We start from the raw sequence: 26497 nt of genomic DNA, 5'->3' as shown, positions 1-26497 counted from the left end.
ATGTCCATTGAGAGGGAGCTGGTTAAATTTATGGCACATCCAGGCAATGCATAAAATTGTTTACAAAATGAGGTACATCCGTATATGAAGGATATTTGAGATGAATAGGTCAGTGGAAAAGTAAAAACTGTTGAACACCCTCTACAGTGGTACTCACTGAGTAAAAACAAGTATACATGCTGACACAACAGAGCATTTCTGACACTACACTATTATTATCTTATTACACCCTATCCTTATTATTATAGGATACACTATGATCTCTAAAGCCTGGAAGTGGGAAAGTATAAAGGGGTCCTTTTCAGTTTATTGCTGGCTTCTTAGAATTTTTTACCAGAAACATTTTTAGCTAGTTTAATAAAAACAGAAGCCATAATATCAACTGGCTAAACACAAGAGGTAAGTCCTGTAAGTAAAGACACAGCTCTTTCTCTAGGGTCCTGACAGTGTCTTCCAGGGGCTCAATTTATGGCATGCCCCCTGAAGGCTAGGCCCTGCTGTCAATACTCTGCACAATCCAACTCCTATCATCTTCACGACAACCCTGTAAGGTGGCTACTAGTAACATCCCACTTTGCAGATGAGAAAGCTGGGGCTCAGAGGGAAGAACTTGTCCCAGGTCCCAGCCAGTGGGGGGGGGGGCACAGGTAGTCTGGTGGGCTCTATGGCCCAGAAACCTTCCTACCAGACTACCTTTCAAAAGACGTTTGTTGAACAAATGACAAACTAGAAAAACTGCCAATAGCTTTTAAGACCACAGAAACTAACTTCTTAAACAGTTACTATTGTTAAGTGCTTATTCATCATCATTAATAATTATCATTGATGAATGAAACAAACCCAATGGGGAGAAGCCAACTGTGTTATCATGGGCAAAGCACTGGACTGCAGTATGAAGAACCTGATTCAAATCCTTGCTCTACCACTGAGTTGCTGAGAGACCTTCAACAAGTCACTTCACCTCTCTGGGTCTCTGCTTCCTCATCTGTAAAATGAGGATGACAAGAATTTCTGGGGTTACTGTAGGGATTAAATGTGACATCATATATGAAAGCCCATAAATGTAAATGTAAAAATAGAATACATGTAAAAAAAATAGGAAGGGATGCTGAGGATGGAATACACTATGCTCAGAACATCACCAAGCCCCCCACCTTTCTCGACCTGCTGAGTTTTAAAAGTGAACTGAGAAATGTACATTCATATGTACTCCAATGACCTGAGGAGGAAATCAGGATTTTTAATTGTTCTGATCCTGCCTTGAGAATATTGATTTAAGACATTTAATACCATCTCCAAATGCCAGGCTTAATTTGCATCAGGTCAGAAGCCAGGCTGCAAAGCGCTGGCTGTTGATTTTAGGCAGGGACTTGGGAGGGCCTGCAGCCCACCTTTCTCCTGGCCCACAGCCAGCCAAGAGCTGGCTTCACCCGGGACTCAGAAGAACCATCCAGCTAAGGAGGTTGAGTCTTTGATGGATTTTCACTGTTTAATTAAAGTGCAGCTGGGGCCGGGGGCAGTGCCGTATCTTCCAGCAGGATATCTGTCACAGATGGTACCACTGGCCAGTGCTGAGACCACTTGGCCAATCTTCCCCCACCCAGGAAGCCTGTGCTTCTGCATTTTGGAAGCCCCAGGGCTCATCTTCAGGAGCTTGCATCTCTGGGCACTAAACCCTGCCTCCAGGAGTCTCTCAGAATCAGAATTCAAAAATTGGCCCATGGCTCCCAGAGTCTCTGAGGAACTGCTTGAGAAAACATTCCGGGCTGCTCTGCTCAGCTCTTCTTCAGTAAACATGTTCTGTGGTCTGAGCCCATGCCCATCATTTCATTTAACATCAAGAGGGGCTACAGAAAGTTCATTCATTAAGGACTAATTCATTAAAGTCTTTTTTTATTACCATGGACAATTTCAAATATAAGCCAAAGTGCGAGACTAGTACAGCAACCCTCCAGGTATCCATCATCAATCTCTAAAAATGAGCAAATCGTGGCCATTTTTTGTCCATCTATGTATACCTCAACTCTCACAACTGCATTATTTGAGGCAAATCCTAGAGATTTTATCATGTCATCCATAAACATTTCTGTATCTGGAAAATAGGAACCTTTTCCTTGGTTAATATCACCATTCTCACACCCTACAAGTTAATAATGATTCCTTAATGTCATCAAATCTCCAGGGAATGTTTACATTTTCCCGCTTGTCTCTTGAAGGACCAGTACAAGCTGATTTGTTTGTAGCAGGATCCAAACAAGGTTGTTGCTGGGTTTTGAATTGCGCCTTCGGTGGCTTTGGACTTACCTGTCTCTCCTCTTCCCTTCAACCCCTGTCCAGCTCAGGAGTTTTGTGGGAGGGCATCGAAAGCCCATAGACACCCCACTTACTTATACAGCCTTGGACATGGAACCAAGCTCTCTTTGCCTTAGCTTTCTCACCTCGAAAATGGGGAGAATAATTCTCTATCTCATGGGTTATCATGAGAATTCAATGAACCAACATGTGAGATGCACAGAGCAGTGCCTGGCACAGAGCAAGCACTCAATTAATATTAGTTCTCATTGCTACTCTTTTCTGAAAGACAGTGATTTCAGCAGAAGTCCCAGGCACAGAATCTAGGCAACCAAACAGAGGTGGGAAGAAAAGTGAGTAAAAACTGGTGCAACTCTCCATATTTTTCTCTGGTGTTGAGCTATTGTTCACAGTGAGGTGGTAGAAGGTGCTAGTTAGGAGCAAGTCACTGGAGACAGGCAGCCCAGGTTCAAACTCAATGTCCTCCATTTGCTAGTAAAGCACAAGATGCATGTGTTGCCAAAACTCACTTTGTCCCCCTCTAGGTACACAACTAAACTATCTTTCTTGGCCTCTCTTGTACTTAGGTGTGACCATGTAACTGAGTTCTGGGTGGTGGCAAGTGGGCAGAGGTGAGATGCATCATGTCTCTGCCCGGGCCAGTAACACCTTCCACTGCAGTCCTGGTCTTTCACATGCACTTGCTGACTGGCAGGGACTCAAAGAGCCTGGAAGAAGGCAGAGCCATGAGATGAAAGGGGTCTGGACCCCTGAATGACCACCTGGAAGGCAAGCCAATCAAGAACATTGCCACTGGGTTCTGCTATAAGCAAGAAATAAACTGTTATTATGCTGAGAATTGGGGCTTATCTATTACAACAGCTAGTGTTACCTTAACTAGTACATTAGCCTTGACCTCTGGCAAGTTACCGGTCTCTCTGTCCTGTCCTTCACTTTCCTCATCTGTAAAGGGGCAAAGATGCTAATAATATCTATTTTGTAGGATTGTTAAGAAGATCAAATAAATTAATACATGTAAAGCATCATCTGCATCACCAGGTCCATGATAGCACTACATATGTGCTTGCCCCTGGTGCGCTAATGTCATTATCATTGTTGTTAATACAATTAAAAATAATGGTATATCATCAAGAATTTCCACATTTCACTTAAATGTAAAAATTTTAGATCTTTGTACTTTCCTGATATGACTTAAAAAAAAATACAGTTTGGGGCTAAGATTATATTCCAGCCAAGCAATTTCCAATTTAATAATGAAAGCCAGTGGCATAACAGGATTATGACAATTTGCTTAACAGGAAATATTTTAGGAATACAATCATTCTGCAAGCTGAAATGCACCTAGTACAAGATGGAGCAAGTCTTGGGCGCTCCCAGCCAACATTGAAAAAAAAATGGGAATATGAGACTTCCTCGGCATGCACCTTTCTTGTTAGCAGCCAGAGCTCTCTTCACACTTGGGACTTAAGGAGACATGCACTGAGCATTTTGGAATTTAAAAAAACACTACCCAAGCTCTACAAATGGCCAAAAAGCATATAAAGATGCTCAACATCATTAGCCATCAGGGAAATGCAAATGAGAACCATGGGTGAGATGCACATCACCCACACTGGGATGGCTATAATTAAAAAGAAAGATAATAACAATCGTTGGTGAGGATGTGGAGACACTGGATCTCTCACACAGTGCCGGTGGGGATGTACAATGGTGCAGTCCCTTTGGGAAACACACCAGCCATTCTTCAAAATGTTCAGCATGGGGTTAGTTACCATACAGTCCAGCAAAGCCACACTAGGCATATACCTGAAAGGAAAGCATGTCCACACATATGTATGTAAAAATTGATAGCCACATTATGCATAATAGCCAAAAAATGACGACAATCTACATACCTATCAACTGATGAGCGGATAAACAAAATGTGGTATATCCATATATAGAATATTTTTCAGTCATAACAAGGAAAGAAGTGCTGGTCCATGCTACCACATGGATGAACCTTGAAAACACTATATGAAGTGAAAAAAGCCAGTCACAGACCACATTTTGCATGATTCCATTTATACAAAATGTCCAAAACAGGCAAATCTACAGATATAGAATATAGATTAGTGGTTACTTGGGGGGCAAGGGACTAGGGAGGAAGGGGAGTGATGACTAATGGGATCGGGATTTCCTTTGGAGGAGATGAAATGTTCTAAAATTGACTGTATCAATAGTTGTACAACTATGAATATGCTAAAAATCACTGAATTATATCATTTAAATGGGTGGGTTGTATCTCAATAAAGTTGCAGTATTTAAAAAAAACGAAGTGCCCACTCCTCCCCTTTGACCGCCTCTGCTCTGGACTTGAGCTGCCTTCGGAAAGCAGAGCACATGCCCACTTCATCAGAAGCCTTGGGAACAATGTGCCCTATGCTAAAATTCAGGTTCATCTCTGTGCGCAAGTGACAACACTGTAACACACACATGCTGATGAGTCTGAAGCTTAGGTCAGAGGTCATGGCTGGAAGTGCAGCTTGGGGAGTTACCAGCACATCCAGGTAGGAGATGAAATTGTCATCCACACTCCCATGAAAACTGATAACCCAATGACACCAGCCATCCACAAACAGCTGTTCAGCCCCAGAAATACAAGCAGGGTTAGGTTATGGCTTTTTCTTTCACACAAGAACATAAGCTAGACCAGGAATCACACTTCCCAGAATCAGTAATACTGAATGGGCTAGGTAGCTGGGAACTCAAATCACTTAAATTGATGTCATATCATTCGAAAAGCTGACATTCAGGCCTTACAAATTGAATGACAATTACTATCTATCTAATTCATTGCCCTGGACTCCTGTTTCCCACCTGCTCCAACACCAATTTAAGCAATTCTGAACTTTGATCCCCGAGGCAGACTGTCTCAGATTTATTGAAGTGTCAGGTCCCAATTGTGCTAATATCCACCCCTGGCAGGGCCATTACAAGGTGTGAAATCTGGGTGCCCATCACCCCAGCTAAGTTCAGCACAATCAGAAGGAACAAATCAATCTGCCTCTCCACAGTCATCACAGGAGTCTTGTAATTTACCATAATGACAGACATGGAGGAAAAGTAGGAGAAGGGATTGTTCTGTTCTCTAGGCACTTGGACAGGTGCTGGAGGGGCTACTGAGCCCACCAAGAGAGGATTGCCCTCCTTGCAACCCTCACTCAAGAGGCAGTTTCTACTCCTTGCAAAGGGCTGTATTGGGAGTTCCCTGTATCTCAAGTTGCTTTCAAATGGAATTATGTTACCCTCCTTCTGTGTTTTGCGAACAGTATTAAAACGGGGGGTTTCTGCTGCCCTTCTCCCAGCTGTCATTATTAACTACCTGTCATCTGCAGGCTGCCCCACCAGCTCTAGGACCCAGGGATAGCTCAGCCTTATGGGGGAAGTTTATTTCCGAGTCTGTGGTGCAGATGAGTGAGGCGAGATGGGATTCCTATGTGAGCACTGCAGTTTACGCACTTAACTCCACTCTGTGGGGCCAGTGATTCCTCAGTCCACACTGGGACTGTAGCCTGCCCCTGCCCCTCATCTATTCAGCGAAGGTCCTGACTTGCCCGCCAAGTTCCTCCAGCTTCTGTTCCCAGGACCTGGAATCTGAGACTCCACCTTGGACTCGGAAGAGCCTCCCTGACTCAGAACTCAGGATCCGACCAGATGGCCGGACCTCCGCAGCGTGCCACCTCAGCACCTGCCTCAACAGAGCTGGAGTGCCCTGCCCCCTGGTGACTGAGGCTGCAGACCCATGGCCTGAATTCCCCTCTCATTTTGCCTCTCCATGGGGCTCCCAGCATGCCCTACAGCCAAAGCCATGTTGGCCAAGACAACAACTGCTTTAGGAATTATTTTCTTTTTTAATTTGAAAAGTCAATGTAGTACTGCAATTAGCAGATTAATGATTCTACTGATGAACATATCCTGGAAAGAAGCAAGTGCAGAGCCTTATCCACTGAGCCCCTTGGTGTAATCAGGGGCCTCTGACCTGGGTCCATGTCAGCAAAGGAGCAGGAACAAGACCAACAGCCTTGCCCCTTTACAGCTCCCCCAGCATCCCTAGGAGATGAGCTGCTGCTCAGGAAGAGCACCCTCCACAGCTCCCAGTGACAGCTGAGTTTCTCACAGCACACAAGAGGAGAGTTGCCTCTGGATTTTAAAAGAGATAAGGCAATGAGTAAAGGGAACGGGGTATGACTCAACGATGAAATAAATGCCCGGGACACCTCACTCCCAGGGAGGGCGTCTGCCTCCGTGAGTGACTCCCCAGAAATCCTCCCTGGGGCAATGGGTGTGCTAACTGCATGATGCAGCTGGCTCAGATTCCTTCTCAGGAGATGATGAGATGACAGCTGACTACTGGCTCCTGAGGCAGGCTGAGAGAATGGAGCCCCTGAGGCATCGGCCCTTCCGCTCTGTCAAACTCCAACTGGAACTCAGAAGGTTCCCAAATCCTGCCCCGTCTCTTGTCAGCCTTCGGGGATCTTTACTCTGGCTTCAGGGCCCAGCTTGAAAGTACTGTGTCTCCGCAGGGGTCCTCAGCCATGTGAACCTAAATTTGTCCACCTTAGCACTTAGCCTACTGCCTTGTGACTACCTTCCCTTTGCCTGTGGTTACCAAACTGCGGAGCTAGTCCAAGAATCCAGAAGTTGGGAGGTAGGCAGGAAGTGATCAAGAGAATCTGACCATCTTCCACAGGTCTCACTTGGGAGGGGTGAGAACTCTGCAGGACAGAGGTGGTGGCTGTGACTATCAGGGGAACTTCAAGGATGGCTATGCCCAAGGCAGCCACCCTTGGGCTATCAGAAGTACAAACAGGCTCTGGGGGGTGATATAGCCATATATTGATGGAAGGAAGGATGGACTAAGAGAATGTTCTGAAATAAAGACCTGCCAGATGAAAGTTTACTTTGGACATGTCATTGACCAGGATGTAAACCTGCACTCCCCAGACCCCTCACATTCCCATGCATCCCTCCCCACCCTTTAGGTGACCTGGTCCTAAAGTCACCTAGTCAGGAGCAAACAGAAATTTTCAGCCTAACAATGTTAGTTTAACTTATAAACAGCCTGCCAGGAAGACCACCCACACCCAAAAGCAGGAATTTCTGCTTGGTGATCAGTTATAAACTATCAAAGTTAAGCAAGAAAATTGTCAGCCTTTGAGCCTACAATTGCACTTCTGGGGATCCACCCAAGGAAATTATTCTGAATTTTTAAAAGAGTTTTTAAAAGAGCTAGAAAAAAAAAAAGAAGCAGACCGAAAAAAATGGTAAACAATAGCATGATCACTCAATGGAATATTTTTACACCTATAAAAAGTATGTTTAGTAAGATTTATAAAAACATGAAATACAGTTACATTATAAATGAAAACAGATATAGAATTTTTATCTACGTAATATATACAGAGTATATTCACAATTATAAGCAAGTTATAATGAAGAAAAAGGATAGGAAGAAGTAAATCAAAATTCTAATAGTGGCTGCCTTTGGGAGTTAGAACTCTGATTTTCTCTATTTTCCCATAAACCCATAAGCATGGGTTATTTTTATACTGTGGAAGAAAAAAAACTTGTATTAAAAAAAAGTCAGATGCTAAGTGATTTGGCTCATTCTTCTTTCCCCCAAGAGAGTGTGCAGTAGTTAAGAATATTGCCGTTTAAAATGATTAAGTTCACGGCTTCTTCTTCTATGGCCTAACATTTCCCTAAGGCTGGTGTGAAGGGAAGACAATGCCACTAGTTATAAAGTTGGTTTTTCTAAGGCAGTGGCAGGCTGCTATGTTCATAGAAAACAGAATTTCCACTTAGGAGATGCTGGTAGAACCAGATTTTAAGTGATCCCTATAGTGATCCACACACAGTGCAAGCATTTGTCCTAGGCCTGAGCAGAAATGAAGCAGCTACAATGAACAGATGTCTGTTCAGCTACAATGAAGCAAAGCCGGGGACCACAGCGAGCCATTCTCTCCTTGCAGTGGGTTCTTTTTGTTGGTGGACGGAAGTGGATAAAGTGAGTGATGGAGCTCTCCTGCTGCGCAGTAATGACAGTGGCCCTGTCGGGCTCCTTTTCAGATTACCTTGGTTTTGCACTGAGATGGGCACAAGGAATTCCAAATCTCTCCTGCAGAGTTTCGACCTGCACATTTCTCTCATCTCCCCCACATCTTGCAAATGGGCTGTTTTACCTCAGTCCTCCTTCATTTAAGCACTTTAACATGAATGAGTGCAACCCACTTCTGCAAAGCATGTTTTTTTGGATGAGAACAAAAGATGCTGGCCTTGACAGCCAGGATCCTTAGCACCCTTGACCAGAAGGCCTCCTTGCAGGCTTCCTGCCAGGGCTACAACCATCAGGGCCCACAGGCTCAAGGACCAAACCTCTGGTCTCAGGGGCCTTTGTGTGTTTGTTAAATAACCGCTAAGTGATAATGTCTTCCCACAAATGGTGAAGAGATTCCTGGAAGGCGGTAGGACGCAGTTTTATAGGACAGACACACACACACAGAGCCAGAAGTTGAGGCCTGGATGGAATCAGGGCACCAGAGAGTCATCCCAGGTTAGAGCAGACTTTGAAGTGACCTAGGGACACCCTCTAGGAATAAGATGTCCACTGATGGTACAGACAGTTAAGAACCATTTTGCAGAGCACCTGTTGAGTACCTGGGGCTAGCCTGGCATCTGGGATACGAAAGTATCCCAGCACACACACAACGCTGGCCCTCCTGAAGTCTCCAGGGAAAACAAAAGGGAAGGAAGAAGTCCAGGGCCCAGGCCGGATGCATCCTCCTTGTACCAGGGGCTCGGGCAAAGCCCTCATTTGGATTTCTTATTTCAGGCTGTAGAACATATTGAGAACTTAACAGAAAGGTTTGTCCTCTTTTAGAAAGTGTCTTATTTTAATTTTATCTTTAAAAGTCTTTTATTATTGAAACTTTACTTGTAGAGTTTTATCCAGTGTATTTTTTTCCCATGACATTGAGTAGTGATTTTTAGATGCTTACAAATGTATACATGAGGATTTCATCTCTTCTCATGTACTAATGGCTTAAGCATAATTATGAACTGTGCTTGTTAACCAAATAGAGATATTCCATGAGACAAGGAGACTGATTCCTAATATGGAGGTGTCCTTGGGCTGGGGTCCAAGTATCCTGCTTTCCATCTCCTCCTCCCGACACAGAGATGCCTTTATTAGTGGAGGAAAGAAAGAGGTCTTTGTGATGATGTCATTCCCAGACCACTCTATACAGACAATAAAACTGAATTTGAGAGAAGCCTGGTGAAATGAGAGCTCAGAAATCACAGAATACCAGAGCCACACAAGCCCTAAGAGGTTATTTAGCCTAATTCCCTGATGTTAAAAATGGGCAAAGGGGAAGACACTTGGCCAAGACTACACAACCAGTTAAGGGCAGGCTAAATTCACCAAGGTAAATAAATATGAGGAAATTCATTCCATGGACATTCCAATATCATGATGTGTTAAACACTACACTAGGCTGGAAGGCCACAGGAGGAGGGCTTTCACCATAGTATGTGCCATGCGCACCCACAAATGGCTACAATGCAGTGTGGCCCACGCGACAACGGAGGTATGGACCAAGGTGGTATGGCACCACAGAGAAGGAGGCATCTTGCGCCTTGCTGGGGAGCTACAGAAATATTAAGCAGAAGGGGTTATCTCACTTGGGTCTTAATGATTAAATAGGAGTTTGTTGTAGAGAAAGGAAGAAGGTCATTCCCAGAAATATAAAACCGCATGCATAAAGGCTAAAACATATGAAAGAACATGATGTGTTTGGGGGAATAAAGAGGGATTTGGTGTGGTTAAAATGGAGTATTCTTGAAAGGGAAATAAAGATGAGCCAAAAGAGGAGACAAAGTACGGAGCCGCTGTGAAGGTCTTGACCGTCATGTGGTGAAGTTGTCCTGGAGAGACATTAAATTTGCATTTAAAAAATGACATACTGACAAAAGCATGAAGGGAGGCGTTGAGCAAAAATAAAAAAGGAGCAGAGGTAGGGAGACTAGTGGAATGGATACTGCAATATTTCAGGCAGAAAATAAAGCTGCAAAGATTTTTTAAAACAAACGAGCAATCTCAAAGAACACAGAGCACTTAGGAGGCCCGAATTTAGGCAGTGATGTTTAGAAGGGAGAATCAGCAGGACTTTTGTGAGAGGCGACTGGACCCGGGGATGACATGGAGCAGCGGGCGGGCAGCTACTGCCCACAGGCCATATCCAACCTGCCATTGTTTTTGTTCAGCCTGAGTGATAAGAATGGTTTTCACATTTTTAAATGGCTGACAAAGAATAAAAGAACAAGAATATTTTATGATACATGAAAATAATGTGAAATTCACATTTCAGTGACCATAACTAAAGTGTTTCTGGAACACACCCACGCTTGTTCATTTATCTATCATCTATGGCAACAAAGGAAGAGCTAAGTAGAGGCTGGAGGGCCAGCAAAGTCTTCAATATATACTATCCACTCCTGAAGAAAAAGTGGCTGACTCTGAAATAGTGGACGATTGCAACATTTCAACCTCAGGCAGCTGGTGGGATGGTGGAAGAGTAGAAGCTGATGCAGGCAAGAGGGATAAATAGTACGTCCATCGAGAGCACGTTGCGTTTGAGGATCCTGTGATACAGCCAGGATACAGTGGAAAGATGTTATCTGGGCTACAAAGGATCTAGATTTGAGATATGGATTTGGGAATCTTCAATGGATAGATGGTCACGAAGCCACAAGCATGAGTGAGATAATCTATGAGAGGGGGAATAAAAAAACAGGGCAAAGCAGTGGAAATGAGAACCCTGGAAATGCCACTAAGGGGGTAAACAGATTTTTTTTAAAGCCTGAAAAAGAATAGTTAGAGATGCAGGGAACAAATTCAGTGCAGCTAAGGTCAAGGGAGGAGATAATTTTAAGGAAAAGAGCAAGTTGAACAATGTCAAATACCACCAAGAGCCCAAGAGGGAACAGGACCTAAAAGGAGATGGTGGGCTGTGGAGACCTCAGCCAGTGAAGAAGTAGTGGGGACAGAATGGATTCTCCGGCCGGCTTCCAGGGCTCTACGCTCTCCTGGTTTTCCTCCTATCACATTTGCCATTCCTTTTCAGTCTCTCTCACTGGATCTTCCTCATCTCCCAACTTCTAAATGTCAGAATGCCTTTGGTTTCAGTCTTTGGACCTCTCCTACTTTCTATCCATGCTTCCTTCCTTAATGATTCCATCAGGTCTGATGGTTTTAAATACACCTACACACTGATGTATCTCCAGCCTGACCCCTCCCCTGAACTAAACTCCTAGAACCAACTGGGAGCTCAGCATCGCCACTGCGAAGTCCAGTAGTGCCTCTGACTAAATATGTCTAAAACTGAGGTCCTGCTCTTTCTCCCAAAACCAGCTCTTCATGCAGAATTCTCCATCTCAGTTCAAATCAGTTCCACCTTTGCAGTTGTTCAAACCAAAAATCCTCGAGTCACCTTGAGCCTACTCTCTCATCTTCCATCCAATCTTTCTCTAAATCCTACCTGCTGTATCTTCAAACTATGCCCAGAATTTGATGCTCACCCCCTCCACTGCTACCACTCAGCTCAGATCACCACCATCTCTTACCTGGATCATTACAGTAGCCTCCTAACCCATCTCCCTGCTTCCATGCCTGCCCCCTTGGTCACTTAACACCATCCAAGTGTGGTCATGTTATTATTCTGCACAAAACCCTCCAGAACCTTCCCCTCTCACTCTTAAAACAGCCTCCAAGGCCCTACACAAACTGGCCCCACCCTCACTCTAGTTACCCCCAAGACCTCGCTGCCTCCACGATTGTGCTTGCTCTCTCCTCCACTCACAGGGACCTCCTTGCTGATCCTCAACACATCACACTCACTCCTGCCTCAGGGCATTTGAATTTGCCATTCCCTCCACCTGACATGTTCTTCACCAAAATAAACATATGGCTCACCCCCTCACTTCCATCAGGTTTTTATTCAAATTACCTTCTCAGTAAGGCCTTCTCTAGGCCCCTGTTTAAAATTGCCAACCATCCCTCATCCCACAACCCTGCATCATCCCTTTTCCTACTTTATTTTGCTCTACAGTACTTACCACCATTCTAATACAATACACAAGTTTTACCAATTTGTCTTGTTTACTATCTGTCTCCTGTACTAGAAGGTTAGCTCCAGGAAGGCAGGAATTTTTGTCTCTTTTTTCCCTGCCATGGTTGGCACTCAAATAATTGGTGAAAGGATGGAAATAGTGGGCCAGGAAGTGACTAGGAGATAAGAAAGCCAGTACAGAACACCTCTTCCAAGACCTCTGGTGAGTAGCTTAAGGGGAAACCAGTATCAGGAGATTTTCTTCAAATGGCAAAGACTCAAGCATATTTAAAGACTGCTTGAGGGACAGAGCAGCATGAAAAAGACTGAGGATATAAGAATAAGGGCATCTGGCTATGCCACATTGGGAAAGCAGCAGAAACGAAGGGCCTCATGAGCAAGGGGAGAAGGGACCACCATGGGAGTGGCTGAGGCAGGAGAGGAACATGAAGGGAGAGGTGCAGACATGAGGGCTTGGAGCGAAATTGAACAAGTTCACACCTGGCACTCAGTTTTCTATCTCCAGGTCTGGGAAGAGCTTGAGTGGTGAGCGTTTGAGGAAGAAATCTGGAAAATGAGAATGTGAGCTGATGAGGAAAGAAGAGGACTGCTCAGCAGGGCTGAGGGTTCTGCTTGGTCTAGAAACCATGAATCTGTTGCAGAGTTTGGGGATTTTCCCCAGCTGCACTGGACAGCCAATGAAAACCAAAGTGGCAAGTCCTGGTATTACTATAAGATTATTAAATCAAAGCCCTATTGAACACCTTGGGCACTGGACAAAATGTAAAACTCTGAGGGATACTAAACAGGTAAGTGATAGGGGAAACCGTTGCTGCTGACCTAATGCAGGGCACCTTCAGCTGGCAGACACAAGTCAAGTTGGTGCTCCTGGAAAGAGTAAGTCTTGAGAACACATCTGGAGAAAGACAGAAAGTGGCACTTTGGCAAGTGGGCTCTGAAAGGCCAGTCTAAGAACCTACACAGGAGGGCCATGTATAGCATAAAGGGGGACTGGAAACCCAAAAGAGATCCACAAAGAAAAACAAAAGCCATTTAGCTACAACGCATGGGAGTGGGCCCAGATACTTTAAAATGCTGAAAAGGGACACTTGGGAAACAGGAGTATCTGACTTGCAAGGAAAGATCCCTAATTTCCAAAGGGACCAATGTAGGGCTACATGGGCTTCATATAGTCACAGACCACTAGACTATTTGCAGAACCTGTGTAATCTTCTGTCCATAATGAAAAGACTATTTCAAATTTTAAAGATCATATAGCAATAAATAAAAGGCCAGACAAGAAATCATACCCAATGGGCTGGTCCCAAACACCACGCTTTTAACCTCTATTCTCCTTTGCCTCTCTAATGCTATTTTTCCTTATGAAATCACAGGAGTGATTATTAGTTTTAATGTATTATGAGTACATTCCTATAGTCATTGTATGATACAATAGTAGGTATTCTTAGACATATTTTTTCCACGAAATTATTGACCTAAATATTCTAACATGTATTACATCTTTCCAATCTTTGTGCACTACATACAGGGGGACACAACAGGTATCGAATGAATGGTAGTCCTGGGGCCCACGAGAATTCTTTCCAAAGCACTGAGAATTTGTGGATCGACCAACATCAGTGATCTTGAGGAATCATGAAGAATGGGAGATTCTAGAACATGAAGGGGAAGCGGAACAAGGCAGCTTCTGCCAAGCAGAGCTGTGAGTCTACACAGGATCCAGAGCAAGCTCAAGCCTTACTGTCACTGAAGTGGTGGTTAGTAGGCTGTTGACAGGAAAATCCTGAGACTCAGCACACCTTCACCACGCGCAGGTCACCTCAGACCAGCCCCACTGCCTTCTTTGACTGCATGGGACCTCCACGAGCAGCGCAAGCAGCTGGAGCTGGGTGACGGCCGGCCCCTTTAGAAGGAGCATGCGCTCTTCATCTCATTCACTGTATCCCCTGGATTAGCTAAGAGGCCGAATGACAGAATCAGGACTTAACAGTAAAGTATAACAAGGATAAAAACATGACCTTGCATTTGGTTTCAAAAACCCAATTAAGTAAATCTGAGACAGAGAAGGGAATGATTCAGGAGCAAACACAAAAAAGACATAAAACTGTCTTTGCGTAAGCTGAGAGCAAGCTCAGGGAGAGGTAACGGTGTGATGTAGCTGATAGAATAAAGAAAAGCAGCCTTGGCTGCATTAAATAGAACATGGTGTCCACACTAGAACCAAGTTGGCAACAGTCCTGATCTAACCTGGACCGGCTGGCCTGGAAGACTACTGACCTGCGCTGACTTCCGGGCAGCTTGCTTTAAGAGGGTCTGACGGTGACTCTTCCTTTCGCCCCACTCCTGACCACGCTCTATTCTCTGCCCTGCTCTGTGCCCTAAGGGTCTTACAGATGACATCACCCCAATCCCCTGCCTGGTGACTTCCCACTGGGTCCAACCAACGGGAAGCACCGGCAAGAGATTTAAAGGCAAGAAGAGAGAAAGAACATGCAGAGTTACCTCTTGTGCCAATGTCCACATTTCTGACAGTGGCTATGTCCCTTTATAGCGACTGCTCCTGTCTGGCAGCCCACTGCCACAGCTCCAACTCTTAGGGGGTTCCAGCTTGCTCCCGTTGTCCCTTCAGGTTTAGGGGTGGTAACCACTTCCCTCCATTACTAGCTCCTTGTTGCCTTGTCATACCTTCTGGGTTCCCTTAACCACTCCCATCACTCAATAAGCAGTCCCTCCACTCTGTTGTTTTCAAAATCCCAACTAAACTGACTGTCTCCAGCAGGCGCCCTGACCAAAACTGAAGAGCTAGGCCACAAACCCGTGTCTACGAAGCCCAGCTACAGGAACAGAGGATGTTTGGACTGGTGAAGGGAAGACTCCAGGAAACAGACTAGTCCACTTGAAAAGACGGGAGAGCCACCATCAGATGTGTTCTCTTGGCTCCATGAACAGAATAGTAGTAATATAGACAGACTTTTTACTGTTAAAACAAGGTAAACTTTCCTGAAGAGTTGGGGTGGGGTGAGCATGCCTGGTAGGTCATGAGCTTCCGAAATTCTGAGTTGCCAGTCTTGAGCTAGAGAGCCCATATCAGGAATAGAGTCAGAAAAAGAGGGGTAGTTCAGAAAAAGTCTTTCCAAGCCAGAATTTCATGGTTTGCTACAAAGTGTACACAACTCAAAATAACCAACCAAACAGTTGACCAAAATAACCAAACTGGGGGGAAATATTTTTGAGGATGTGTTTTGTTGCTTCTCACTTAAATATGGAGAACAGAAGTCTAGCTCTTTGTGACAAGTTTGATTATTCTCAACCCTGGAGTTCTTTTTTATGCTTTAACTCAGTAACATGAAACTGACTTTACATCTCAGCATCGCAGCCTTCAAAAAACGGTGATTCCCAAACCAGAGAGCAGTCTACAGGGAAAAACAAAATTAACCAAGCAATTTCTATCTACACATCTATCACCAATGCTTCTTCAGAACTGTCACCCTATTTTTCAAAAAGAAAACCAAGATGCGAACTCTGCCCATGAGACAAAATAGTTTACACGCAAACCGTCCTGGAAAATAATAAGGTCGCCTTAATTCACGTTGGTGGGAAGAAGGAAATGGTTTTTCCAAGCGCCCTCAACTCCTGAGTTCACAGAAGGGTCACAGCACGAGATGCTAGTGTGAGTCAAATCCAGGTTCTTTCATGGGTGAGAGTTCATCATTTATTACATGGTGGGTCCGCTAGGAAAGCCAGCTTTTCCACACGTTTGATGTTGAACTACTCATTAACTGAGCCCTCCCGGGCCCTGGGGGGTGGACAAAAGATCCGAAGAGGCCAACGCTGTATTTGACTTCAGCACGTCTAGGAAACGACCCGATTTTAAAGACCAATGAAGGCAAAGAGTGAGAGTGACGGCTCGAGAAAAGTTTCAGCAGAAACTTGGGAAATGCCAGCCTTCGGGCGCGGGGAGGGCGGGGACTTGGGCCTGCAGGAGGGCGCCGCCGCCGGGGCTGGCGGTCGGCCCCCGGCCCAGCGCGGGCGTCGTCTGGCCCCAGGCCGCACTGGCCCACTCGGGCGCCGCCGGCCCGGCGAGCAGCCCCCGGGCGGCCAGCACCTGTGGGGGCGGCGATGACCGCGGGGCGCGCAGGGCCCCGGCCTCCCCTCACCCCCGTGCCAGGAAGCGCGCGCACGCGCCGCCGCGCGTCCCTACCGCGCCGGGCACCCGCGGCGCGCTCCCGCCCCGGTCCTGGGCGCCCCGGCCCCTTTGCCCCCCTGGCCCCTGGCGCTCTTCTGCCCGGCCGCACTCACCCTCCTTGGCTTTCTTCCTCCGGGCCAGGGTCCCTCCGAGTTTTCCCAAGAAGGAGTCGTCTTTCTTCCTTGACGGGGGCGACTTGGGAGTGGGGGACTTGGGGACAGCGGGCGACTTCTGCGGGGAGGTGGCCATGGCGGCGGAGCGGGCAGCCGCAGGCTGATCGGACGCGGAGCTGGCGCTGGCGGACGCGGCAGGCGCGGCGGGACTGAGGCTGCGGCTTTCCAAACGGAAGCGGAATTATTCCAGGCATTCGAGGCAGCTCACGCTCGCCTTTCCCTTCCCTCTCTCCCTCCCTCGCGCCGCCCTCCGCTCTGGAAGGAGCTGCGCGCTCCCCGGCCAGGCCTGCGCCCCGCGCCCCTCGGTCGTCCGGAGCGGGGAGGGTGCCCCAGATCGGCCCCTTACGGGGCGTGCAACCTTACCTGCTTGTGTGTGTGTGACCCCTCATCCTGGAAGCCTCGTTTCCCCCGGTGTTAACACCCAGCGCAGATTCTGGCACAGAATGCGGGGGAGGGAGAGTGTAGTGATTGCTGAATAGAACCGAACCCACCTGCTCCTGTGCTCCCAGGTTCTTCCCCCAGCTGCTTAGTGAGGAGCTCGCTCTTTCCCTGCATTTCTGCCTGTTATTACAGTTACTAGGCCCATGGCTTGTGCCCATGAGAGTGAGCCAGCTGCAGGAAGAACGAATAAGAGTGAACCAAAATGTGTCCCGTCACCACCAATTGGCCACATCCAACTAGTCACGTACTTATCCATGACTGTCAACTTCCTCTTCATCTCCATCCAAGACTGACAAGTTTGAAGTTCATGAATGCAGGGCCGAGGTGTTTTATTCTTACAGACCCCCCCAATTTCTAGCAGCTCAAAGGCTTGTGCAAAGGAGAATCCCAAATTTTGGTAGAAATGGGAATGGGAAGGTACAACCATGGGCCCCTATGAATCGCCCTATCCCCAAATTTATCCTAAGTTGAAGGCAACAGTGACAAACACACTCACTTGGCATAATGGGAATGGCACAAACCCCAATAATTCAAGGTCTCTCTTGCTGGAAATGATTTAAAAGGCACGTTTTATTGTGCTTGCCCACGCAAAGTTCTCCTGCTCTGCTGGCTGTTTCTCTTTCTCTCCACACACACACACTCACAAGCCCCTTAGTAATTGTGTTTCCTCGAAGTAGCGACAGCTGATTGATGCCGGATGATCACCTGACCCAAGGGAAGCTAATGCTTTACTGGAGAGCAGCCAATCAGATAGTCTCAGTCAAGAATCTGCACTAAGCTCCAGACTTTTGTCAGAAGTTGAGGACTTAGGGATGACTCAAGACTGGGGTGTCTGTTTTAGCTACATGCATGCTGATGAGTAAAGAAACAAAAGAATAGTGCACAGAAGTGTGCTTAAGAAGTCATGTGGCTTGAGTAATGGAAAGCCTGGGGACTGGCTCCCTGGACCTTGACTCTCTTCCCACTGCCCACTTGCAGTTCCCCGGAGGGCCTGCTGTGCTTCCTTACCAGGATAGGTTCCTAAAGCCTTTTAGCAACCCATCTGTCTTTATTTGAGCTAACCAGCAAACTGACAAGGAATTCCTGCAACAAAATTTTAAAAAACAAGACAGTCAATAGATTCTCAGCAGAATATGTGTTCATTTCATCTTTGAGAAAGAGTTACAATTTTACCTTTTTAAAAAATTATACTTCGGCTGGTGCCTCTTACCAAACAGAAAGCAGAGAAGTAGTGAAGACTGCTAGAATTTTCATCCAGGAGCAGAGGAAGATTACAACCACCACCCCCTGACGTATCTTAAAGAGATGTTGAGAGGCCAAAACAGAATAGTGTTTTGATTGCATCACTCATTGTTCCTGTTCCGGATATGGGATACATAAGGAAATCTCCAAAATCGGATCTCCAGCCCTGGGAATCATGAGACACATGCTCAATAGCTATGTGATCGTGCCCAAGTTTACTCCCTCTTCTGAGTTCCTACTTCTTCATCTACAAAATGAAGTGGTGGAACTGAACGGTGGTTCTCAAACACAATTGTGCATCTCAATCCCTTAGAAAGTTCATATCAAACATGCATTCACAGAAATTTTAGTTCAATACATTTCAGGTGAAACCAAGAGATGAGTATTTTTTTAACAGGGACGACACCAAGTGATTGATGTAGCTGATCCACGCTCTGGTGTTTGGGCCCCTAAAGTCACTTCTATCTCTACCATCCCATGGTTCTCTTTTCTTCACCAATTGTTGCCATCTGTATGCAGGGCTTAGGTCCTAAATACGGCATGATCAAAATTATCCCCGAGGATCTCTTAAATTGCTCATGCATACTTTTGCATTTCAAACTTCTTCAGTAACTTCCATGCACACTGAAGTTTGAAAGCAACTGAGCAAGGCTAAAAGGAAACAAAGTCATGATTGTTGAATGCTGACTCCCAGAAAATACCAGCAAAATAAGTCATGGAGAAGGCAAAGCTGAGTTTATTGCACACCGTGGTAAGGAGAGTTCTGCCTTGGCAGAGTTTAAGTAGCATCTTGGACCAAGGGAGGGCAAAGCGGGGATATTTATAAGGTTTGGAATCTGGTTTAAGGCAGGTCTTTCAATAAGGTGGTACTTGATAACTTTGGTTAGGGATTGTAATATAATAGCTTAGGATGGGTGGACAAAAGGCAAGTCTTTCAAAAAGTCTCAGAAAAGAATCTTTGTAATGCTATCTATTGAAAAAGTTTAAGGGTTTTATGTTCATTCCAATAAGATTTGGGGGAAAGTCTTAAAAGGAACAACGAAGTTATTTGTAACTTTTATCTGTGTGAGAGGTTTTTGGAATTGCTTAAATTATGCTGCTGATAAAAACGAAGTAATGATAAATTCCTGTTAATGTAAACAGTAATCTGTATGGGTGTGAATGGTTTCCAGGGTCTCAATATTATGCACGTCTTATTTCCAAACCTTTCTGCCTCTAAGGTAGTTAGCAGTGTCTCTTGAAAGGCCAAAGGGAAATGAGTGTGAATTATAAACCAGTGCTACTCAAAAGTGTAGTCTGAAAGCCCATACTGATCTGCAAACTGTTTGTCATTGGTCTTCAGTGATACAAATAGAGATTGATTGTTTAGAAATTTTTGTAGCAGTTTAACATCACAATTTTCTACTTGTTTAATCTAGTAATAAAAATTGGAACTTAGATTTTGAAAGTCTTTTCATTTTATTTTTCTGATAATTCATTTTTTTTAGTATATTTTACAAAAATATTGGGTTAGGATGGATTGGTCCTTTACCATAGAACATCTTAAAAGCACTCTTCTAAATTGTTCCAGTTTGCTAAGAGGTTATATGCTCTCTCCTGATATTATGCTTTTACAGTCCTTACAGATATTAATTGATCTAGCTTTTGTTCAGACGAGTCAATGAGATAATATAGGAGAAAGCACCTTGTACAGGGTCTAGCACTGAAGTAGACTGAATCTAAATCTTGCTTCCTCAGAGACAAACACTTCACACTGGTTTTTGATAAGGTGCAGGGAAGAACCTGTCCCAGCTCCCTCCAACCTAAATTGGTATTTACAGTTAAGGTCCCACTGATCAGCTGCCCTTCTCATGCTTGGTCATTGGTCTCCTCTTACTCAAGGGTTAGACAATAAGGACAGCTCATGAATTCAATGTGTGTTACTGTGAGACTGAATCTTTAGGCCAGTTTCTCCTTGAAATCTAGACCTAGATCTACTGAACTGGGAGAGAATAAACCCAGGTTCCAGTCCTGGCTCGGTTAGCTGGGTGACCTTAAATGAATCTCTGCCCTTTCTGTGCTCTCATTCCCATCATCAATAATGTAAAGCCAAGACAGTACCTGTAAACCTGAACACCACACATACTTCATGATCAATAATTCCAGTCTAGATTATGCCCAACAGAAATAAATATATTTGTGCACTGTGATACATGTTTAGAAAGTTCATGGCAATGCCATTCAAATGCCTATTAAGAGTTGAATCAATAAATATATTGTGATAATCACACAATGGAATATTATGTAAGTAATGAGAATGAACAATGGGAATGTATCTGACAATGTAATGTTGAGTGAAAAAATCAGACACAAAAGAGCTTATACTCTATCGTCTTATTCACGTACAGTTCAAAAACGGAAAACCAGTCTCTTATGTTAGAAGTCAGAGTAATGATTAGCTTTGGAAGGGGTAGAGATTGGAACAGGTGGGAGGGTGGGAAGGTATGAGGGAGGCTACTGGAGCTGGTAATGTTCTGTTTCTTGATCTGGGTGCTGGTTACAGGTGTATTCACTTTGAAAATTCATGGAACATAAACTTAATAATATGAGCAATTTTCTGGGTATATATTGTTCTTCAAGAAAAATTTATAAATGTATCACAAAATGATTAATTTATAAAACAAAGCCATGGGGCTACATGCTCTGTGGGGTCCTTTTATCTATAGGGTCTCCTTCTTCAATGCCCTAGGTGGTCCACTTAACTAAAAAATCCATAGGTCTAAACTAAGTAATTTCTATCCCCAGACCTGCCCTTAGGAGATGAGTTTTTCTAGGTAAACATGCATTGCTCTCAGCCACCCAGCATTGTCCTATCCTAGTCCTCTTATCTTCCCTCAACAATTCTGACAGAAAGGAATTTGTGATTTACAAGGCAGGGTCATGGACTGATGAAGGTCTGGGGTTCAAATCTCTGTTCTGCAGCCAAATGTCTGTATCATCTTCTGTAAGTTTTCCAGCCTCTTTGTGCCTCATCGTAATGAGAACAAATGATCATTTACCTCATAAGGTTGTTGGAAGGAACAGGAGAGTTGGTGTAAACTTTTCAGCTCAGTGCCCTGCACATAACAAGTCTTAGCTCAATAAATGTGGGTTATTAGTATCTCATTTGAGATCCATAAATCATATTACCACCATCTTACAAATGAGTGACTAGAAACTCAGAGAGATTATAACTTGCTTCAGATTATATAGCCAATAACTGAGGGACTAATGTGATAGCTCCTAGAATCTGTGCTCCCACATATCCATAAAACCCACAGTCTTCAGCTAGGATCATGGTCCCTCAGGATAAAGACTGTATTTTCCAACTAGGTACAGTCACATGACTAAAATTTGGCCAATAGGATGTAAGCAAGTGTAATATAACAGCTTCCAGGAATATCCTTAACAAATAGATGGGACAAGGATATTTAGCTTGTCGGACCATCAGGCTGTGTAATACAAGCCAAGCTTCCTACTGAGAACTACTGGAAAAGTGGGACAATAAAGTAAATCTGCTTGAGAGCACTGGAAAGCTAACAAAACTTACAGGGCCAAGACCTTGGAGAAAAAGGAACCCCAGAGAGGTGAGCCCATCACTTGGGACTACTTTCCCCCCACCCCGGGCATTTACCAATTTCAGAAGGGGCAGCTGAGAAGCTGAGAGGTTGAGGAGGGCAGTTGTGTTCACAAGGATGGGTAGACAAAAGTTCAAGTGCCACCAAACAAGGGTCTGCAGGGAGCAGCCCCCTTGTTTTGGTTCAGGACTCCAAAAGAGTCCACTCTAGAAGACAGAGAGAAAATAAAGGCATTTTTATTAAAAAGCACAACTGAGAAAAATTGTTAATAGCAGACCCAAAGAGAAGGAAATACAAAGTGTATGACAGAAGGAAAATTTTCCCAGATGAAGGCTTGAGGACAAATTAAAAAAGAGGAAGAAAGAATAAAATAGTAAATATATGGGTGAATTCAAAAGAGTATCAACTACAGAAGATAAAAACAATAATGTCTGATAGGGTTTAAAAATATATAAATCAAATTAAAATACACAAAGTGTTTCAGTTGGGATGTGCGTAAGTGGAGTTAAATGTTTTAACTCCACTGGGAAGAAGTAAAAGTAACAATTTATACTGGACTTTGATAAATCACGGAATCATGTTGTAACCTCCAGGGTAACCATTAAAAGAAGAGTAAATGAGTAACTACAGCACTAAAATTATGGAGAGAAATTGGAGTCTGTGTGCTCCTGTCAGACACATTTCACCAATTGCATGTATGATCTGTATATGTCATATTTAAGGCAACTTATCTTGCATTGTTTTCTTTTGATTTTGCTGTAGTACTGTTTTTTGTTGTATACGTTAAAGACCAGGAGAGAGGTAAACCAAACATCTCAAATCAAATCAAGGTAAAACTCAGAATGGAAGAGGCTTTTGTTGGGGAAAGTTTCACATTTCCCAAAAGGGAATACCATTTGTTATGGGTTGAAATGTGTCCCCTAAAAAAGATATGTTGAGATCCTAACCGCCAGAACCTCAGAATGTGGCCTTGCTTGGTAATAAGGCCATTGCAGATGTAATTAGTTATGTTAAAATAGTATGCCAGGCACACTGGAGTTGATTGGGCACCTAATCTAGTAGAACCCACATCCTTAGAAGAGAAAAACTAAACACAGACGTGTACAGAGGAAAGATGATGGGGAGACACACAGGAAGAGGATGGCCATGGAGTTTTGCTGCCATAAGCCAAGGAATGCCTGGAAAAACAAGCAAATATTCCCCCCAGAAGCTTGGGAGGAAGCATTGTCCAGCAGACACCTTCAGTTTGGACTTCTAGCCTTCAGAACTGTGAGAGAATAAATCTCTGTTGCTTTTAAGCCACCCAGTTTGTGGTTATGGCTGCCCTATCAAAATACTACACCATCTAAGGGAGAAAAGGGAAGGCCCCTGCACAGCATGAAGAGGGTTTTACAAAGGATCTGGAACCCAATCAATGATAAGAGGTTGTCTGACCACAAAGCAGCACGGGATGGGATGGGGTGGTGGTGGAGAGAGGCCAGCCAGAGCCTCTGGGGGACCTCTTTGGTCACTGAAAGCAACGTGTGCTCTTGAGAAGAATGTGTGCGAGCTAAACGGCTCTGGAGAGAGTCTTAAGTGAGAATTTTCGTTGCACATCCCTCTTGGCAACTCTAGGTATTAGCAGTGGCTGTTGAAGGCCAGGCTGCCGGTGAGCATGTCCTTCAAGGGTCCTATTTGCCTGGACTGAGGCAGCCCAGGTGGCATTGGTGGGGATGGGGAAGCAAGAGCTTCTCTCAGTGGGCAAGCAAGGCATCAGGGGAAGGTGGAAGACCTCAGCCTTGGTTCATGACACAGTGGACTGGGGGTGCAGGTGTATCTGAGGACCACACAGGATGAGGTCATTCAAATGGCCTGTGATCCACCGCTGGGGAGATGTGTCCATAGTTCTTTGAGACAGGTGACCTGCTTATCTATGGAGTCTAGTGATGACCTGTGGACATTAGTAGGGGGATTTCCTCACATGAGCATGATAGGTGAGTGCCAACCACATGTAGAGGTGGAGTTCTAAAAATCAGTACTCCCTGGTCATCCAGCAGAGGACTGGAGAACACTCCAGGGGAGGAGCATCAGGGGCAAAGCTTGGGAAGGGGAAAGGAGCACCTGTCAGTCACTTCAGACCTAGCCAGGCAGAAACCTGGGGTCCCAGTGATTATGCCTGGGTGTGTGCCTGTCACAGGCCTCCCCTACCCCTTCCCAGGCCAGTGTGATGGGAGGAGCAGGTTGTCATGGTTGTAAACTACCTTCCTTCCACATCCATCTCCAGACTTGTGTGGCCTGGAGAGGCAAAAGTCTCTGCTCCCATCTTTGCTGGGAAAGACAGTAAGGCTCTTTGTGCTTTAGATGCTTCCTCCTAGAAAGGAAGTCAGAAATATCACATGGAACCCAATCACCAGGGTCAGGTGGCGTCTTCAGGGTGCACTTGAGGAACCACTGGCCCACAGGCCCACCAGGGCCTGGGCACTGGGTCAGCAGGGGCCATTTCGGAGAGACAGTCCCAAAGGGGCAGTGACAGTGCTCTGCAAAGTGCATTTCCTGGCCCAGTTTACTGTTTCTATCTCCTTTTGTGGAAACTACCCATTCTTACCTGGTCCACTGAGATTTGAAGTGCTGTTTTCTGTTTCTGCTGTTGGGATTTGACCAGTCTGAGAATCCGCATGGCCGTTCTAGCCACAGACTTACTTCCTAGCCATTCCCAATTTACACTTGGAGCCTACATGCAGCAGCCTGACTCTTGAGTGGAACCTGTGAGGGAGGGAGGGAGAGAGAGAGAGGATCAGCCCCATTTCACAGATGAAGACAGTGAGACACAACTGAGTTGTTCAGTGTCATCCAGGGAGCAATGGCAGAGCTGGAGTCAGAGCCCTGAATCAGTGACTCTTAGCTCGGGTTACTGTGTTTACAATGATTATACTTGCTGGCTTTTTCTTGAGTTATTGATTTGTTTTCAAATCCCACACTTATGGTTTAGGGACTATTTACACAAACCCATATGCCCCCAGATTCTTATGGAAACATTTTCTGTTATTTTGGGAATGAAAAAGGAGAATTCATGGGTCACAGGGGTATATTGGACCGGCTGTCCCAGTATCAGGTTAGTTTCGCAGAAAGCCATGAGCGCTATTTCCAGGGACTCCTGTCCCTGCTCCTCCCCCTCTTTGCGCAGTCTCCCGAAGGGCCTGCAAATGCCAGGTTACTCTCAGCTGGTTCCCAAAATGCTCTGTCCCCTTCCTGTTCCTTCCCTTCAGCCCTGTGCTCTTCATTCCCTACCCTGTGGGCTGAGGATTTGATTATGTAGTGCATGCTTCTCAATTTGGAGCAAAAAATTCCTCTGGGGGTCTATGGCAGTGTGTCTTGCCAATGGGTTTCAGCCCTGGGCAAGTTCACTATGGATTCAGTGTGACCAAAGAAAATGACAGCAAAATGTTCTTGGGGTGAAAGGGTTATACCCAACTTTATTTCCAGGTGGCAGGTCACTCACTAAAATCCCATTCACTCAGAGTGAGTCTGCATGCAGCAAGCCCGTCTCTGCCTCTGGGCCCCTCTGTCCTCACAGCCATCCCACACAGCCGTCCTCTGAGCCCTTCTGTCCCCACAGCTGTCCTGCACAGCCATCCTCGGGCCTCTCTGCACAGTCATCCCACACAGCTGTCCTCCGGGCCTCTGTCCTCAGTGCTGCCACCACTCCAGCCTCTGCTCTCCTGCAGCCTTGCAGCCCTGCCATCATGTCATGTGCAGAGCACTGGGCGGAGCTCTTTTTATAGAGTCAACAGCCATGTATTGCCCACAGGTGTGCAGTGAGCTAGTCAACCATGGCCAGGTGAGAATCCTGGCTACAGGAACACTCATTTTATCCACACAGTGTGTCAGGGATATGTGATCACTGAAGATAAACGGAGGCATCTTCCTAGTGTATCATGTATATTTTTGTGAGGGGTGGCAAAGGCTAGGTAATTTAACTGTTCTAAATGATCATGTCCATGTTTGAGTATACATAGATGGAGTACAGAAGGAAACACTTCAAAGTGGCAGCTTTGGCTTCTAGTCCAGATCTTCCCTAGGTGGTAATGGGAACTGATCTAGCAAAGGAAGGAACAGGTACACACTAGGTGCGAGGCTGGGTGGGAACAGAGGGTGGGGATATACAGTGAGGTGGCAGGGGGCCCAGGCCCAAGAGTGGCCATCTGGGCCTGGCCCTTCTCACTATGTACCTGTGCCACCACCAGGTAGGGTCCTGAGCCTCTGCATCTCAGCCTTATCATCTCAGAATAGAAGTGTTTACCTGAAGGGTTTTGCTTTCAGGATGAAAGGGAAGAGTGCGCTTCCAAGGCTCTTTACAACACCTGGCAGGTGAGGCCAGCTGAGTTCACAGTATCC

General features: G+C 45.3%; 1 protein-coding gene across 2 annotated transcripts in view; it reads right to left on the bottom strand.

Annotated features, from left to right (window-relative positions):
* PARVA (parvin alpha) overlaps nt 1–17443 on the bottom strand; it is a 155098-nt gene extending 137655 nt beyond the window's left edge. Inside the window, exons 1-2 of one of the 2 annotated variants that reach the window (XM_036918037.2) lie at nt 17336–17443; nt 16785–17005 (exon numbers count right to left, since the gene is read on the bottom strand). In XM_036918037.2, coding sequence (XP_036773932.1) covers nt 16785–16920 — 136 coding nt within the window. In that variant the 5' untranslated portion in view covers nt 16921–17005; nt 17336–17443. The other variant, XM_036918036.2, reaches the window with a different exon arrangement.
* Nucleotides 17444–26497: the final 9054 nt, after the last annotated feature.

Source organism: Manis pentadactyla, chromosome 9 (genome assembly GCF_030020395.1).
Source record: "Manis pentadactyla isolate mManPen7 chromosome 9, mManPen7.hap1, whole genome shotgun sequence".
Lineage (NCBI taxonomy): Eukaryota > Metazoa > Chordata > Mammalia > Pholidota > Manidae > Manis > Manis pentadactyla.
This window is presented reverse-complemented; position numbering and strand designations above follow the sequence as displayed.